The 19,274-nt window shown below is 36.8% G+C and overlaps 1 protein-coding gene across 1 annotated transcript; it reads right to left on the reverse strand.

Annotated features, from left to right (window-relative positions):
* Positions 1-196: 196 nt before the first annotated feature.
* On the reverse strand, positions 197-14,098 carry LOC116107352 (kinesin-like protein KIN-12D). The gene is made up of 37 exons (XM_031393634.1): positions 13,475-14,098; positions 13,103-13,258; positions 12,935-13,018; positions 12,400-12,519; positions 12,188-12,301; positions 12,012-12,104; positions 11,754-11,914; positions 11,589-11,663; positions 11,385-11,472; positions 11,239-11,297; positions 11,052-11,115; positions 10,911-10,976; positions 10,638-10,823; positions 10,140-10,244; positions 9,794-10,029; positions 9,644-9,713; positions 9,478-9,543; positions 9,176-9,220; positions 9,011-9,090; positions 8,804-8,903; positions 6,937-8,607; positions 6,430-6,843; positions 3,588-6,320; positions 3,402-3,509; positions 3,203-3,324; positions 2,997-3,084; positions 2,823-2,897; positions 2,453-2,695; positions 2,260-2,358; positions 2,015-2,089; positions 1,877-1,935; positions 1,635-1,746; positions 1,411-1,521; positions 1,059-1,229; positions 907-972; positions 693-812; positions 197-559 (listed from the first exon to the last, which is right to left on the reverse strand). Exons 1-37 carry the CDS (start codon positions 14,096-14,098, stop codon positions 419-421), a joined length of 9,000 nt encoding a protein of 2,999 aa, XP_031249494.1. The 3' UTR covers positions 197-418.
* Positions 14,099-19,274: the final 5,176 nt, after the last annotated feature.

Consider the following 19,274-nt stretch of genomic DNA (forward strand, 5'->3'; position numbering starts at 1 on the left):
ACCAGTCAGGGGTGGTTTTAGACTTTCGATTACTTGATATTCAAATAGCAGTTTTTCATTTAAGTTTATAAGATAAAACATATTCTCCCTTAATCTCCAGAATGACTACCAAGAATGGAACCTAAAAAGCAGTGGTCATGAAACAATGAGATTTGTAGACCTCAAATTCTCAGTAAAGAAGAATCAAATTCACCAGAATCACTCTATCATCAACAAACTTTAGAGTAAATACAGGAAAGAAGATGGGGAGATTGATATCGATTACATTATACAAAATTTACACTGGAATATTACATTTCTTACAAAGAATTTATGTACACCTTAACCAGCAAAAACAAAAAATCAAGTATAAAATGAAGATTAAGAAACATACACCAGCTCAGCTTGTATGAGTGTGACATTTACTGTACATATGTGCTTATCGATCCAAAGCAGAAAGAAATCGAGATGGCGATACCCTTTTAGGACTTTGACAATTCTCATCTGCCCTTAGGCTTACCAGTGAAGACTGCGGTGGTATGATCTCGGATAATCGATTTCTTTCATTGTTGATTCTCGTCTGTAAGAGAATTTCAAGTCTGTTAGTCTCGGCAAGTTTGTATTTTATAGCATTGACACTTGAATTTACTTTTAAAGATTGATTCAAAGTTCAAACTATGGAAACAAGGCCAGACAGTTTATGTTTTGATTACCTGTAACTTCAAATTTTGCAGTTCTCTTTCCTGTGAAGTGATTCTATTTTTGAGATGTTCAAGTGCCTCTTCAGCGACAGCAGGGCTCACATCAGCCGCGGATTTTGTTATTCCAGCCGCCTGAAAGTTTACAGAGGCGAAAATATGGATGAATTTGGTTTCGTATAATCGGAAAGGAAAAGAATAAATTAACTGATTATTGTTCGCATATTACCTTCAAAATGCTAGTACATAAGCCGATTAACTTCTGTGCTAATTGCATTCTTTCCTCCTCATTTTCCTGCAGCAATTTCACTTGACTGATTAGGCCATTAACTCTAGCTACCGTTTGAGCTGAACCAATTTTACTTATCTCATTGCACTAACCTTCAGTTTGTTATTCAACCGTTCCTCCATATCAAAATTTATGTAAGAATTTTTCCCAACGGAAGCACGATATTGAGAAAGCTCTTCCTTGACACGCAAAAGGTTAATCTCAGTTCGCCGTAGTTTAGCATTAAGGTCTTCATTCTGCATCTTAAGCATATTGTTTTCATCCTGTTGCAGAATAAATGCTTTTACTGACAAATGTTCTGAAAGTTTCCAATAGCAAGCAGAAAAACTATGGAGGTTTGCAAACTCATTTAACAGACTTTGGTAAAATAACTCAAACCACACCAAAAAGTTAAATTTTGACTGAATTAAGAAAAACCCAAAATCAATGATATACTGTTCTTGCCTTAATTTTGGCATGATGATGAATGCGCTGATGAATGTTTTGCTGGCCTGAAAGTTTCTTTACTTCACCTTCAAGTTCCATCACCATCTTCTTATAATTTACATTCTCCATCTACACAGATTGATGAGAGTAAATAAAATTGGAAAAACAACATCACAATATTCCTTTATCAAGGAGCCTGATGAAAAAGAAAATTATAAGACCACAAACAAATTAAAATGAACCTTCAACATTTCATTTTCTGTTTTTAGTGTTTGATCTCGTTGACGAAGTTTTTCCAAAGCAACTTGTGCTGCTAACATCTCAGTCTGCTTTCGTTCAATTTCCTCTAGCCAACTGGAAAATAGAACTTGAAAAGGCTTAGACAAACAGAAGAATTGTATTGGAAAAAATGCTGTGAATAACAAAATAATTGAGTAGCTGAGAATTTCAATATTTTTGAAGCAACAGTGTTACAGTAGCTCACCCTTTCCTCTCCTCAATAAATTCATTGAGCTGATGCTTAAGCTTGATCACTTCCTGGTCCTGTATAAAGAACAAAATTCAACATTAAAAGCATGAAAGTTATACAACCAGGTTTTGAGTATCAGCAAAGTGAAACTACCTTTACTTTAGATTCTAAATTATTAAGTCGTGCCTTCTCTGTTATCTTCTGAACATGCTGGTTATCTAACAGCGACTGCATTAACAAAAACAGTAAGATAAAGCATAATCGTGCAAACTTGGGAATAATTTAAGCAAGACCTATTTCATTGGCATAACCAATTTCACACAATCATATTGAAGACAAAAGGTTTCTTTTTCTAAACGGCCATTGAAAATTAGAAGTATAGAACCGTATTAAGTTACCACATAATTAGTCATATCCAATTTGACTCCTAGTAAATCTCGAATTACGTCATGGGTCATGCTCTCTGCAGCTGCTAATCTGGCATTCAACGAGAATATCTGGAACGAAAACATGAAAGAATAAGCAACATAATGGAACATGTCTGAGAGTTCTGATGAACTGCAGAATCCACATTAAGGCATTGAAAGCTACCTCTTTCTGTCGATTTACTGCCAAAGATTGTAACTCTTCAATCCGAAGCCTGGCAGAAGTAAGCTCCTCATCGTTCTCCATTTTTATTTGCTGGGTCAAGCCCAACCCAATGCATTTGAAAGGGGAACCTGAACCCCTAGGTTTGGAGGTATTTCTTTCTATTTTGTTTGATGAACAATTGCTTCCATGGGTGGAGTGGTTATCAGGTTTGACTTGTTCGGCCATTGCTTCCAATGCCTTGAACTGTTACCATAAGTTGTTTTAATTAAAGAATTTACGAAGTAAGAACAACAATCCTAGGCAATAAATGTCCGCTGGCCTTTTTACAGCTGAACAATTAAATCTAGTCAATCCATATGTGATGGCCTACCTTCTGCTTGTACTCAATAGCCTGTGCTTCTGCGTGCAAATTTAACTCGGAGATATGTGCTTTGCATTGGGCAATCTATTGGTCAATAAAAAACATGTCATTACAAATATGGGGAAACAATAAACTTATCTTGGAGCGAAATACATATTAGAGTAATGCAATGAAAAATCTCACCTCTGCATCCTTGTCAGCTATATCCATCTCGAGAAATTGTATTTGCTTCATGGCCTGTTGAAGGTTTTTCTCCTTCTCATCAAAATGCCTATAGATTAAAAGAAAATGTCTAGTTATAAGAAAATTTCAGTGTCTTTATCCTCTCTAACGAACATCTCAGTGATCTCCAAGCAAGTAGTTAGTAGATTGTGAAAATAAATCCAAACCTTTTAACGTCGGCATCTGAACTTTCAACATTCTGCATCTTATGGTTTACAGCATGAAGTTCCAGTTCCAGCTCTTCCCTTTGCAACCGTTGTCGTTCAGCTTCTCCTTTAACAATGTCAGCCTAAAACATGCAGATCCATGAGGCACAATGATAATAATAAACAAGATCATGAGACTTGATACTGACTAAATCTTCACCTTGTTTTCCAGTACATTTATAGTACATTCCAGCTCTTCAACAGACCTCTCTAAAAGCTTCACCTCTGCTTCCTTTTCCTCAGCATAGATCTTTGTTGCTTCAGCTAACTGACACCATAATAACAATTCAGATTAAGAAACATAAAACAAATAAAATAACCGTGTATATGTCAAACTAGAATAGACCTGTTGAGCTTCGATAGCAGTTGCTTCAATTTCTTCTGCACGAGCCTGTTCCTTTTCAAGCTTTTCTTTCAAAGTAACAAGTTCTGTCTGAAGGTGATCCCTCTCAACAGTAAGTTCATTTACATTGCTTCTCAAGGATTCAATCATATCGTTCATTTCTCCAAGAGCATTACCCATTTCTTCGAGTTCCATCTCCAAGCTCTTTGTTATCTTTCTTTGCTCCCCTAGTTCTTCCTCAGTAGAACTTTTTGCTGCCAAGGTATCTTCAATGTGAGCTTTCAGCTCCCCATTTTCACTGGAAAGCAATTTTAGGGTTTCCTGGTATCCTGATATATCAATCTGAAGAGTGGAAATCTCATTTATCTTCTCCTGCAATTGTGCTTCAAGCATATGCCTATGTGCAACAGCCTCATCAAGCTCACTTGACTTCAATGCAAGATCATCTTCTAACGCTTCCAAAGATGCCACCATTTCCTCAATTTCATCTTTTTGATCCTTGGTGTTGGAGGCAGACTCCTGCAGTAGGCTCAGATCAAATGACAGTCCTACTAAAACTTCATCCTTCCTTGATAGCTCAGCCTGAAGAGTTCTGTTTTGAGAAATCAGCTCTTCCACATGGCACTCTAAGCATTCAAAACCTTTAATGAACTTAGATATGCTCTCTGCATTTTCACATATAACTTGAAACATTTCATCTGCGATCATAAAACCTTCTTCATATATTTTGTTTAATAACCTGCTACAGATCATATCTACTGCTTTTACTGAATCAACACACTTCGAAATGTTCTGGCTTGACATGGACAGAGCTCTACGCTTATCATTTTCTAGAATCTTAACATCATTCCTGAGGAAAACATTCTCTTCCCTCAAAATATTTACTCTGTTCATATAGATTTGAATTTCCTGGCCTTTTGAGCTGAGATCCTGCAGAGTGATGGATTGAGTATGGTGGAGTTCACAAAGTTCAGCATTTTTCATCTCCATATCAGTCTGTAAACCAGCAATGCACGTCTCCAAGGAAAAAACTTTATCTCGCAACCTGTGATTTTCCATGTCACGGGTATCAATGTGGCTAAGAGATGATTCAAATTCAGATTTCTTTTCTGCCAAATCCTGCAGAACCAAATTGTTTTCAGTCTGCAACTTCCTTACCTCGTTTTTCAGTAAGTTGTTTTCCTCTTCCAAGCCTCTCATTCTGCTTAGCTCCACATCTGTCATGTCCAACTCCTTTTTGAGATTGCACGATGAAGTTTCCAGCAAGCAAATGTCCTCCTTCAATTTTTGGTTTTGTTGATCAAGTAAAGAGACAGACCTTAAAGAAGATTCTAGTTCTGTTCCTTTTATCTTGAGATCTTTCTGCAATTTGTTGCATTCAGCTTCAAGCGCTTGAACCTGATTTAGCAAGCTCACCTTAGTTTCTGTAATTTCTCCAACTTCATTTTGCAACAACCTGTTTGAATCCTGTAGCGACTGAATATCTTGTTCAAGAGCCTTCTTTGCTACATCCATCTGTGTAATTCTCAGGAAACTTTGCTCCAGCTTGGACTGCATCTCATGCCTATTGTTCTGTGCTTCTTCAACTTCCTCTTGTAGAAGGGTAGCCTCAACTTTCTTCAACTCTGCATCTACCTTGGAGAAGATCATTACTTCCTTTAAGTTATCAAAGACAGCACCACAACTGATATTCATTCTCTCTGCTTCAGTTTTTTGAAGAGCCATCTCTTCTAACTGTGATGCAAAAACAAGTGACTCAAGCTCTTTCGAGCACAAATCAATCAGGAGGAACTCAGCCTCAGATTTCAGAAGCTCCTCTTTATCTTGTAGCAGTTTCTCTTGATCCCTGAGGGACAACACAATGTTTGTGTTACTCAAGTCCAAATCCTTCATTAGAATAGCAAGCTGAGATCCCATATAGTTAGACCTTTGAAACATCAACTCCTCTTGGAGCTGCAAGTCTAATATCTTTTTGTCAAAACTGATTAACTTGCCACTAAGCTCCCCAGCTTCCTCTTCCTTCCTGGAGATCTGATCAAAACTTCTCTTGATGTCAGCCAATAGTTTCCCCTTAAGAACTCTACACATTTCAAGTTCTCTTATTGATTTGAAATTGTGCTCTCTCAAATCAGCTATAACAGAGTTTGATTCACTGAGGCCATGTTGAAGCAAACCATTTTCAGCATTCAGCCCTGTCACACTTTCCAATAAAAGTCCCATGTGACAGAGGTGTAGCACAGCCATGGCACAGTCCTTCACAATAATCTCAGCCCAAACATCTTCCAGCCATGACCGCACCAACTTTTTCGAGTCTGAGAGTAAAGATTTTATGGATTGGAAATCACAAGCTAAAGGCATAAACTTCTCTGTAAAAGTATTCTGCACATCTGCAATAATATGCTCCAACTCCACAACCAGATTCCTCGTTTCTATCAGGTTTGAGCCAAACTGCTTTTCAAGGTTCTCAAATTGCTGATCCTTCTGACTATTGATGGATTGCAAGCTAAGGACCTCATTCATTAGTGTATCTCTCTCATTGTTCAATGTGACTTCTGTTTGTTTCAGCCTTCGTATATCCAGCTTCATTGTCTCATTAGCTAAAATTAGCCCATTGATCATAATATCTGCTTCTCTAATGGTATCTTGGGCCTCTTCAAATTTAGAAAAAATGCAAAAAGCTTCTGCAGCTTTCTGAGCTGCAACTATCTTCGCATCACCAAATTCGACTTCAAGAATCTGCAAAAAGAATTGAAGAAACAATTGATGGAGTTATTGTATGCTTATAATAAATAGATGAATTGGACATTAGTATGGTTTCCTACTGTATAAAACAGTAACAGGTTACCTCTTTTGTTTGGTTCCAATGAGATCCAGCTTCTTGCACAATCTGTTCAAATGCCTGGAGCTTGTGGTTGACAGTTTGTATCTTGAGTTCTGATTGCTTCTCAAAGTTACTCATAGCTGCTTGAAGGGTAAGTACCTGACTTCTGAGACATTTCATGCTTTTCTCATTCTGTTTCTTAGACATCAGCATCTCTTCTTTCTCCTTGTTTAGTCTGGCCATCTCAGCTTTAACCTCTTTTAAGCTTTGTAAAGCAGATTCTATTTCCTTTTTCAGAAGTACAATGGTAATATCTTTTTCACGAACATCCTTACAAGATTTTCTGGAATCCATCTGTTTCTGGACATATGAAGAGCACTCGGAATTATAGGTTCTCATATCCCGAACAGTATGGACATCTACACCATCTTTACATGTCTCAGCAACTGACTGCAACAATACGAGTATATGACATAAAGTGAGTTATCAAGAACGACTAAGCTTCTACTGGAAAGCAAGAACTTAGCTTACCCGTCCTTCACCAGCGCCATCAAAAGATGTACAATCCCTTTGAGCATCATATCTTTCAAGGCTTCCATTATCTTCCAAATGCAAGCCCATGCATGACTTCAGTGAGGATACACCAGCTGTTAGCTCTGTTAATTTCTCCCTTGTCATTGAAATGTCATTTTTTTCAATATCTTCAAGCTTCTGTTCCATAGCACAAGCACGTCGCTCCTCGTCAGAGAGCTTCTGAACAAGCTCAGCATAGGTTTCCTCCATCTCTGTTACTTCCTTTCTCAGTGACCGAATCTGTTTCTCCGCCTCTTCAATTGCAGCGGCCTGATCACTTAGAAGAGCATCCTTCTTCAGGTTCATCTCTGCTGATTCCTTAAGCTTGATATCCTTGTTCTTTAATGCATTTAGATGATTGTCACTGGTCTCTGACAATCTATTAACTAATACAAAGGCCACTGTAGCACAATTTGACATTTTACTGATGTGTTTTTCTGCCAGCTTCATTCTGTCCTCCAGCCTTACTATGGTATATGTTTTCTCAGTCAATTCTGACTTCAACAGGAGAATTTCTTCCCCTTTTTCATGGCATTCTTGCTGGTGTGCTTCATTAATAACTAATGCTGCCCCTCGCAAGGACTTCAACATGCACTCCACTTCACTTCTTTTACTATTTGCATCTTCTAAGCATCTACTGAGTTCTTCAATCAAAAGGTCTTTTTCAGAGATAATTCTAACCAACTGACCAAGCTGTTCAGAAATCCAGATCCTTTTCTGTGGAAAGGAACATGAAATAAGGTCAAGCTGATCAGAGGCATCAATCAGTGTCTCATTCCCATGAGCCAAAACTTCTTCAACTTCGCTAGCCAAAAGTTCCCATTCCTCAGATAATGCTCTCAGATCCCCATCTTTCTCCTCGAGCTTCCCAAGTAAACATTTATTATTTGCAGTAGTCAGATCTAGTTTCTCTTTAAGCTCCTTCAATTCAGTTTCCAATAACATCATATTATTTTTAGTCTCCATCTCTTTCAAGTTAAAATCTTGGACCTGCTGCTGAAGAGAGGCAAGCTCTTCCTGCATACAGACAATGACCTCAGCAGTTTCACCTTCAACCTGCCGACGAATCTCATCCATTTCTTCTTCATTAGACACATGACAATCACGATCTCTTTGGTACCACATATTTAGTCTCTTAGCCTTATCAAGAGAATCATGCATCCTATTCAGCTTTGCCTGCAAGGTAGAATCCTCACTCTTCAAATGGTAAGAGGGTGCTTGATCTCTTAACTCTTTGCTAAAAAGTTGATCCTTCAAAGCATTAATTTCAAGTTCTTGTTCACTAAGACATTTCACATAATGGCTCTTACTTCTCCGTAGGTCCTCCATCTCGTTGATTGATAGAATCTGTTGTGACTCCAAAGCTTCAATCACAGACTTTGCATCTTTCAGTTCCCTGTCTGCATCTTCATATTGTTTGCACATTAACAAAAGTTGGTCTTTTGCCAGCTCAAGGTCTCTATTCAAGCATGTCTCTCTTTCCTCTATTTCAAGACGAGATGACCTCTCCTCTTTGAGAATAATTTTTAGTATATCAGATTCCAGCTGCAAATCCATGATTTCTTCAACATGTTTCATCACCATAGTATCATGCATCCCCTTCAGTGCCTTCACCTCGTTCTGAACTGACTCAAGCATGTGAAGCTCAAAAGTCGGAGCTCCCAATGAACCCTGAGAAAAATGTTTATTATTGCTTATTGATAAACTTGAACATATATGGGGCTCAAGCTAGAATAAGGGAAAAAAACAAATGAAAATTTGAGGACATCTTGTCTATTCTTCTTCTTTGACAGTAATTATTAACTGAATTCGATAAATAAGAAACTCTAAAAGATAAAAGTACCTTTGAGTTGCCAGTGTTATTATCTTGGCTATAGGAGGCAGATTTGAGGTTGTTTAACATAGCCCGTAGATCATTCATTTCTCTGCAGGAAAAGGGAAGAAAACAAGTTGAATGGAAATTGCAAGAGTAAAGGTTGTGTCTATGGATGTGCATCCAAAAGACCTTGAAAATTGGATTGGATCTCCTTACCTGCTAAGTTTTGCATTTTCCTCTAAGCAGGCGGTTAGTTTATGCTTACATGACTCCAACTCATTGACAGCGTTTTGCAGCTGAAATGACGAAAAGTAAATGTCAAATGCATAATAAATTCCGAGTATAAAAGAGATGTTTCTTAGAAAGACCATAAGAAGCAACCTCTAGTTGGAGAGTATTGTTTTCTTTGCTAACACACACAGCTTCCTGCAGTCAACGAAAATATTTATAAAAATCAAAAACAATACAGAAGAATAAATCCAAAATGCTTAGAATCAGATCTGAAATTCTATCACTATATTTGATAATGAGGTCAGAAAGGAAGTTGCACGAAAGCTAAGAAGTTGAAACTTCTACATGCACCTTCTTTTTCTTTTCTGTGTCTCCAATTTTCCAAAAACAGAATGTGCATTGTTGGAAAGGCAGAACTTAAAACATTAAAGAAGGAAATTATTTTAACTGACCTGTGGTTGAATTTCCATATTTGTATCATTGTGTTGCTTAGAGGTATCATCCAGAAACTGAAGCAGCTGCAAACAGAGGAATTTTTTTGGTTTATACGAGCTTTGAGGAACAAATAAAATAAAAAAAATAAATTTTCCATGTTCTTAAATTAGAATTTACAAACACCTGATTGCGCAGATTGGAAACTTCAGCCAACAGTATCTCCCTCTCCCCTTCTTCATAGAACTCTTGAAATCTATTTATTCCCAATGAAAAAACAAGTTAAGGATAGGGAAAGCATCTGGGAAATATTTGCTAATTTCAAAAAGTAATTACCTTCTGAGTTGATCTAATAGCCTTATGTTCTCCAATGCAAAGCGAGTTACTTCAGGATTCCTATCAACTTTAGCTTGAAGCAGCTGAATCTCTTCAGAGAGCGCTCTGTTTTCTTCCAATAGAAAAGGGTCAGCAGGCAATGACCCACCAAGTAGAGACTCCATTCTTTGAATCTTGTCCTCCCGAAACCTGAGCATCATTTTACTGCTCCTGGTGTCTTCCTCTCTTTGACGAACCTGTGAAGTATGAAATGAGTTGGCGATTCAAAAATTCTATAACTCTTTCTCTCTTACCCTCCAGAGCTTGGAAATCAGTTCAGAGATAAAATAAAAAAAATGGACCATACCAAACGATTCAATTGTTCAATTTCAGCTTCAAGCTTTTTGATAGAAGTTTCAGCCATCTGCTCCCTTCTCAAGGCACCGGCTAGTGTTGTCTCCAATGATTTTAACTGATTAACCATCATTTGAACAGCATGTGATTATGACAAATACGAAGTTGGAGAGTATGACGTACATTTTCATAGTTCATAGTTCGGTTGACATGAACTTGACATGCTTACAGTGGGAAAATAAGAAATACAAATCACTATCAAGTAACTAAGAGTTCTGTTTTCAGTTTGGGAGCCCATATATGAAAGATCACATATTGATATGGCATGGATACTTGACTGGTTATTGAAAGAAGGTAGTCAATATTTACTTTCAATCTTGAAGACAAACGGATAAAAATATACATATACAACTAATGCAAGTATTAGCAGTAAATCCTTGTGATTAAATCATATTCACGATCAGGACATTAAATTAGCAAACTTTCAGAAATGCATCATAAACTAGCGTACCTGCTTCATAGACAATCTGACAATGCCTTTGGATTCATATCCAAGAAAATGATCAACCTGATGCTGATCCACTTCATCTGTGTTATCCATGCAAGCATCTTCTCGTCCATGCACTGTATCTACAGTTATTGAACCAAATGACAAGGACCTGGAAACGTTCTGACGTTTGAGAATAGCAAGCTCCTCCTGTTCCCAAAGTCACCCATTTTACATCATAAATTATTTAGGCACACAAGAAATCATAATAAATCGCTTATAAGATCAATAGAAAACCTTCAGAAGCCTGATCTGGTGTTGTAGTGCAATGATATCTCCAGTTGAATCTTCATTCACCACAGCCTGTGCCATGAATAATCAAAAGCTGATTAACATCATTAAGTTTAGACATGGCACTAAACATAGAAATAATCTTACATTGTTCTGAATAAGCTTTGCTCGCTGAGCAAACTTTAGAGTGTTCAGTGTTTCCGCTGCACAGCTGCAAAATATGATGAAATGAAAGTACAAATAAAAAGGTTAGGAGTGATTTAATGAATATGTTTAGTAATTGAAATGAGAATTGTGGTATGTAGACATATTATGATATGAAGTATGAACCAACCAGATAGAAGGGCTGACATTAGCAATGATCATCGTTTTTGAGTTTCCACCAAGAGAATCCTACATTGTATTGTGCAACAAACGTCACAATCAGGGACCAATAAATTTATAAATAATTGAGGAAGATGATATGGACTTGGATTATACCTGGAGAAGAAATGTCAGCCTTGAATCTCTATACGGAATATGCTTTGGCTTCCCATGCGCCACATCCACTAGAATCATAATTACATGACTGCAAATAATAATTTGTACACCGATAACATTGAGAACAGCCAGATAAAGAGAGCATACATAATGATATCATTCATAAATAAGAGGTGTTAACGAATAATATCTGTATCATATTACCCTAGCGTAGACAATGATTTGTTAATATTAGCAGCTTCTTTCAAACGCTCACCCTCAGCCCCTGAAGTTTTCTGCCTATAATAGAAGAGAATAAGGACATATTAGCATGACAAAAATACAAGTTGATGCATGAGTGGTTCAACAATCTCAAGTGAAACACCTTACCTCTCAGAACCAGCGAGATCAACTAGGTTTAGCCTTGCAAACCTTAGGTTAGTTGTGGAATCCGTTTCCCATTTACTCTCAATTACACAAGTAAAGACACTATGTGAACGACTGCTCTCTCGATTCATATTTGTGGCTGCAACTTTTCTATTTAAAGAACCCTATTCACAACAAACAACAGTTTAATGTAAAGACAGACATACTTCCCTCACATACAGTGCTTCCAACTGGACAAGAAAACAATCAAATATTGCTAACCTGAGTTAGGAGCTTTAATATATCACCCACTGTTTGAACTTCAAATTCAGAGAGATTTTCCACATAGACTCCTTGCTTGACATCCTCACGCAGCTACAATCAGACAATAAAATACAACAATAACAACTCAAAACGGTCCAAACCAAGATATCAACATAGAAAAGAACCTGTCTCACCATCAAATTGGTAGATGAGGGATCAAGGAGGTCTGTAATCTGCTCGTTGTATATTTCTAAGAAAGAACACTTGCAATTATATTTTAATTTCTCATCTCTTCGGCTTTCTTCTTCCTGCAAAAAGAAAGACATAAGAGGAACAGATACTGACTTTTGTATTTCTATGACAAACCAAAAGGTATAGAAAGATCAGCAAAGAATGCCAAATTTACAGCTTGGATCCTCGCAAACAAGAACTCAAATATCCGTGGTGTCATTCCTCGATGTGGACTTGGCCTAACTTCTAATTCTTCAATCTCTCCAAGCATTGTATATGTCTTTCCACTTCCTGTCTGCATGACAAAAATCACCATGTCAAATTATGTTGATAATTTATTAGGTCTAGAGTATGGAAACAAAGTATAGCTCAACTGTTGTTTGTGTTACTGTGTACAACATGAACTGCATCATTGTTAGTATTATGAGGAAAAGAAGCTTCTTCTTTACACTCAAACAACATCGATTTTAAACACAGCCAACCCATGACGAAGAAGGCTGAAGACATTTTTATATAAATCAAATCAAGTTGATAAATGCAACAAAGGTAACTCGATGAGAGTCTCCCCTTACATGCCAACATGATGTTAAGATCATGCCAGAATTTAGGGAATTCTCCTAACTTAGAGCACGTAATTTGCATTACTAAAACAAAGGAGTAAAAGAAGAAACTACATTATACTACTATCATGAGGAAATTTAGGGAAATACCTGTCCATAGGCAAACATACAGCTGTTGTAACCAGACAAGCAATTCTCCACCATTGGCAGACCGGCCATCCTGAAAAGCATGTCCTGCAAAATCCAATTCTCAGATAATCTTCCAAACTTGAAAACAATACAATTGTAATATAACTGTTTTCTTGTCTCTAGTCACACCTGGTCCACCGTTTCACATGCTACATGATCAAAAGTAAATCGATTCTCTGGTTGCCCAATCCAAGTGATGCTCTGAGCACTTTCTTGCTTCAAGCATCTACTGTAACCATGTGTACTCTTTTCCATAGCATTGAGAGGGCGTACACGTATAAGAACCTATGCAAATTTAACCTCATCAGCAAATCTATAACTAGCAACCAACTAATTAAATATACTATTGTTTTTTCCCTCCATTGTCAAAAAAACATCAACTATAAACTCTAAAAATCTTTACACATCACATCATCCATTCAATTCATATGTCATCTATTCAGCAAAACATATAATTCTCTCAATCAAAACATCATTCATCATATCCAATAAACAATATACCTGTACATTATGATCCATCCAGAAAGATGGATCTTCCTTGAGATCAAAATGAGAAACTTCAGCAGTATTAACAACAGTGGGCGGTAGCCCACCAGTAACCGGAATCCCCTTATACAATGCACCAAAATTCCCAACAGCCTTACTCCTATACGCCGAACTTGGAGGCTTACTCACACTCTTCGTAGGCGTACTCTGCGTGGAATTACTCTCACTATAAGCCGAACTCGCCTTCCCCACCCCCCTACTCACTCTTGGAGTCATACTCTTCGAATCATCACGCAATTCACTCGGTCCAGTCGAATTATCATTTTTGTTGGCCCACCCAAATCGATGCTTCGAAGAAAACCCCATGCCATGCTTATCTGGAGTGCGAAGAGGCAGCCCTTGATCAGCATTTCGGGGCTTAATCGGCTTGGTCGGCGTCTTATCAATCCTAGTTCGAGTAGTCGTACTCGTAGGTTCGTGTTCAAGTTTAGGGTTTAGTGTATTCAGTGGAGGCCTGAACAAGTCCGTACTGCTAGTCGATTGAGAACTGAAAGAGTCTCCAGGGTTCACCGGAACGTTCTCGATTTCGTCATTCTTAGAAGATGAATTTCGACGCATGAATTTAAAGTCTCTCAACATTCTGGAACAAAAAATATGAACTAGTAATGAATTCAAGAACTCAAAATCAAACTTGTAATGTGAATTTAAATTGAAAATTTTAAAAATCAATCATTGTTTAATGATACCTGAAAGAACCAGTGAAGAACAAAACGCCGATTCGAGTTCCTGCAATGCTTGAGTAGTATTAAAACAAACCTAAAATTCAGCTAAAAAGAAGAAAGAAATTTTAAATAATGAAGAACATATTTCGAGCTATGAGTTGAGGTGCAGTGTGGTTTGCTCAGGGTTTTGTTTGAATTTGAGATGAAATGTTTGGGGAAATGGACGGCTGAGATTTGATGAAGATTTGAAATTAAGGACTGTGAAAGTGTGACCGCGGTATTGAGATTTGAATTTGGAAGGGGTTTTTAGTCAAAAGATAAAATGATAAAGGAGAAATTTGTAATTATGAAGAATTTCAAATATCAACGGCTATGTGAGCTTTTTTGAGATGTGGACCTAAGTAACACATGGGCATTAAATAAAGTTTAAAAAAGAAAAAAAAAAAGTAAAAAACGTTTCGATTCAAAAGAGGTAGTATATTATTCTTAAAGCCCATGGGCCTCCTCATTGGGTCTTATAGGGTGGCTTAAAGCCCATAAGCCCATTCTTCATAGCCACAAGGCCCACAACACCTCAACAAAACAGCAGAGCAAATTTCTTGCTAGTCATGATATGCATGAGATAAAATAATTATCCCAAAATAATAATAATAAAGATTGACTCACAGACCAATCTTACAAATCTTCTCTCATAATTTTGATATGATAGGTCAAAATTGGACAGACAAGACCCATTGCGAGTTATTACGTCGGAGTTATGAGAAAAAATTTGTAAATTGCGAGCTCGCAATTGAGCAGACATGACCCATTCCAAAATGTTACATCAGAGTTGTGAGAGAAAGTTTGTAAAATTGGATTGTAAGTGTAGCATTGCCCAACTAATAATTTTGACCATTACACGTGGCAAGTGATATACCAAAATAATTATCTTAATTGATACATCTTTTTATTTAGTATTAATACAAAAAGTTATATATCAATGTCACATAAGTGAGTTATCGTCACCTGAAATAAGAAATATTATTCGAAAAGAAATAGCACATTAATATACCTAATAATTATTTTGATCGACTAATTTCATAATAAACGTATAGTATTATGAAACAAAGTCATATTGATATGATGTTTATATGTATCTTGAGATCTTTTATTCTTCTAAGCAAAGCTTGTCTACATATTTGATTGAACAATCATTCAGCTTGAGAGATTTAACTAATTTTAGCTAATTTTGATTAAACAATTATTGTAATTTGATTTAACAAATACCATTTTTGTCTTCGAGCCATAGACATAATCCCGTATTAAAGGACCAATCAATCATAAGATATCATGTGAATACTTGTAATATTGGTTTGGATACAACTTACTCCTGCTAACTCAATGGAGAAGGGAGCCCAACGGGTAATGCTACACTTACAACTCAATCTCACAAACTTTCTCTCATAACCTTGATGTGGCAGCTGTTAGAATAGATGTCTTAGAGCTAATCAATTATTGTAGAATTGACTCTTTTTAATAATGTTTATTAGTCAATAAAAGGCATTTTATTCTATATCGTGTAAATCATATTGATATGTATTGATAAATATCCTTAGGATGGTAGAACCATGACGAGGGTATCAAGTGTTTCAAATCTTGATAGTGAGAACCCTATAATCATATATGGTGGTCATTCTAGAAATGTTTATAGCCCGAGTATTATTCCGACCAAGGACACAGATAATATGGTAAGGCTATTATAGTGTTGAACAACCTTGTCGAGTGGCAGTGATTGATGTCACTTGTCAAGATTGTTTGTCGACAACCTGGTGCAAAACATGGGTGCTTGCTGCAGGCAAGTTCACTAGATTGATTCACCAGAGGATTCCATATAGATGGTAACCCTAGTGTCTATGGAATAAATCCTCTAACGAATGGTAATGCATATGATCCTTAGCCTTAAGATCACCGGAGTACCTTGTGCACCGATTGGCGTAGTTTGACACTAACCTAACATAGTTCTATTTAAAGTTATCAATACGATAGTGATTGGCTGCATCGAGGAGTGTATCAAGACTGAGGATTCATCACTCCCGAGTACGAGAGAAGTTATCTCATGGCGTAATTCAGTGTATTGCAATGACACTAAAGTTGTGGCCACAGTGGGATTGAGTTATTACCCAATCCAATTTATTGTTCCAGTCATTGATCTAGTAACTGAATACAAACACATCGAGAATAACTGAGGTTGACACTATTTTTGTACCTCAGCCTCGATGAGATAACAGATGATGAAATGATTTAATTGCACAGTAATTATATTGCTGATAGGTAGTTGTTTCACTGAATCCGAATCTATCGGGTGGACATGATGTCTTGCTAGGGGTCAATCTTGGTATGTGTGTAGTACGACGATTGATTGGTGTCAATCGCAATCCTATTCATTGTTGATATAATGAGGAGCCTACGAGTCACACACTTAGGAGACAGTTTAAGGATGGTAAATTTTGGAAGGGCATATTCGTCTTTTGGACGAATGGGCATATGTGTAATTTTGTTATGTAATTAAATTTACTAAGGTTGTAGTTGTGTCCAATTTTATTATTGGAATAATTTAGCAAAATTATAAATTTAATTATTGAAGTTAATATTTATATTTATATTAATAGTTAACTAAATAATTAATAGGGACCTATATGTGATTCCACCTAAGTTTGAGTTGTTCCTAAACATTGGGGGTGGAATGGAAATTTGCTTCATTATTTAAAGAAAACAAATTTAGGTTTCTCTCTTCTTCTCTTCACTTTATCCTTCCAAATACCATACTCCTTAAAGCTAAGAATTAACTCTAGCAAAGTTAATTCTTGGTCTCTAACGTATTGTCTTCGTGTGGACAACGTGAGTTCGATTCCACTCTCGAATCGATAGCGAAATCACGTTCAGAGATACTGACGAAGCCTCAAAACACTGGTATAATCTAATCATTGCATGGATCTTTGTTATTTCAATTTTTAAGCATGTAATATATATAGACCCTGATCTTGGCTAAATCAGAGTAATCGATGGGCAATAATTTTTGTTTTTTCGCTGCCTCTGCTCATTGATTTACTAACATCAACTCGCAATGGGTCTTGCTTGCCCAATTATGAATTGAACAATTGCGAGCTATTATGTCGGGGTTGTGAGAGAAAGTTTGTAAAATTGAGTTGTGAGCTAATCTTTACTGTGCAAGAAATTACATTCAAAGAACCACCATTTCTTTCTAGACTAGATTTTCCTTGATATTAGTTTTACATAGAAAAGAAAATCCAAGAATGCAATTGAAAGTAAATAAATAAAACAAAGTAAATGTCAACCACTAAAACACATCAATACATCATAATTACGTGCCATGAATTCTTAAGAACTCATGGATCTCAAGTAATTAATTTAGCAACTTAAGCCCTAGAATTTTCGAAATTAAGTTGACAGACATGTTGAAGTTAACCACTATGTTTGTGGCTAGATCACAAGACTTTAGCTATCTGGGTAGGTTATCGAGAGGTATTTTGTTCAAGTCCCTACAGTGACCACTGACCATATTTGCAATGTTTTAAAACCCAACTCGGGGTGAAACTCAACACAATTGCCAGGTCCTGGGTTGATCGGTTTAACAGGTTTGACCAGCTAGTCAAACCGAGTGACAAAACTTTTAAAATTTAGCAAATACACCCCTAAAAATCAAGTTAAGTCCCTATAGGTTTGAAATTTAGTAAACACACACCAAATAAATATCGTCCAGCAACTGGTTAGCGGTGGCGACACCCCAAATGCAATCCTTATCGTCCCCTAAGCCCATTCCCTAGAAAATCTACCCAATAGCTAGCCGAAATCGAATCCCACTAACGACGACATCAGTATTCCAAGCCAAATCTCACTGACGTCGATGTCAACAACCCTCCCCATCACCCCGAAGATACTCCCCTCTTCCTCCTGACCAAAACCTACCTCACCCCACCCTTGTTAGCCTCGCCAATCGCCAGCAAAAGTCGGTTGTTGCCACTGCCAATTTTTTTTCAATTTTTGATTTATTCACTCACCGAAAATCAACTCTGTCGCCATCATTTCTGTAACACCCCCCTCCAGTCGGGTACCCTCTAAGTATTCCATTAGGATGGAAAATTAGAGAATTCACGCCTGGAAGGTTGTGTAGTTTAAAACATAAATCCTGGTTACAAACATGTACTATATGAAAATAAGTAAATAAAACTTCTCCTCTCATTTACATTACTTTCTTAATCAACCTATCAAGATATGACTATATATGAAAAATATGGTTTAAAGAAAACAACAACATCAATTGTTTAGTAGCGGAAGCAAATATAAAATATCTCCCATCATTTATAAGCAAAACATATTTATTATTTCATAAAACTTAGATTATAAACATTAAACTATATACATTAAATTCAAAAGCAACATCCTTTATATAACATCATAAGTTTAATTATAACAAAAATTAACATGCATGCCCCCAAGCCTCCTTGACTGCCGCTCGCCATTTCTGCTTTAACCATTACCTACAAAACATGGAAACTAGGGAAATGAGGGCTAATCACTCAGTAAGGGTATCGATCATTTAACCCTATGTAGCATTCTTAAACTTAGAAAGCATCTTATTTACTTGTACATGAACCAAACATTAATAACATAAAAGTAACATAACATAGCATATTCAATCCATATCATAATGCATAATATAATTCATGTAATGCTTTCCTTTAATGTTCATGAATAATGGACATCAATGCCATGCATGTATAAATACATTTTTCTTTGAAAACATTTTTACTGTCTACCAATCGACTAAGCTGAGGCATGGATTACGGAACCTTTGGCCAGTGAGCTAACCTTAACTTATAACATAGTCCCCATGGTCATGCGCAATATGGACTGTTCATTTCTTTTGGTCTAGACCTATGCATGAGTGAGCTCAGGTTCCCCATAACATGCCAACAACTTCCGTAAAATTTACAAATCATTTCCTTCACAAAAATGCATGTCTATGTACCTTGGAAGCATTTTGCTCAAACTTGGGATCAAGTCCCCTTTTTTTTCATCATTAATATGCTTGA

This window comes from Pistacia vera, unplaced genomic scaffold (genome assembly GCF_008641045.1).
Source record: "Pistacia vera cultivar Batoury unplaced genomic scaffold, PisVer_v2 Contig531, whole genome shotgun sequence".
Classification (NCBI taxonomy): Eukaryota; Viridiplantae; Streptophyta; class Magnoliopsida; order Sapindales; family Anacardiaceae; genus Pistacia; species Pistacia vera.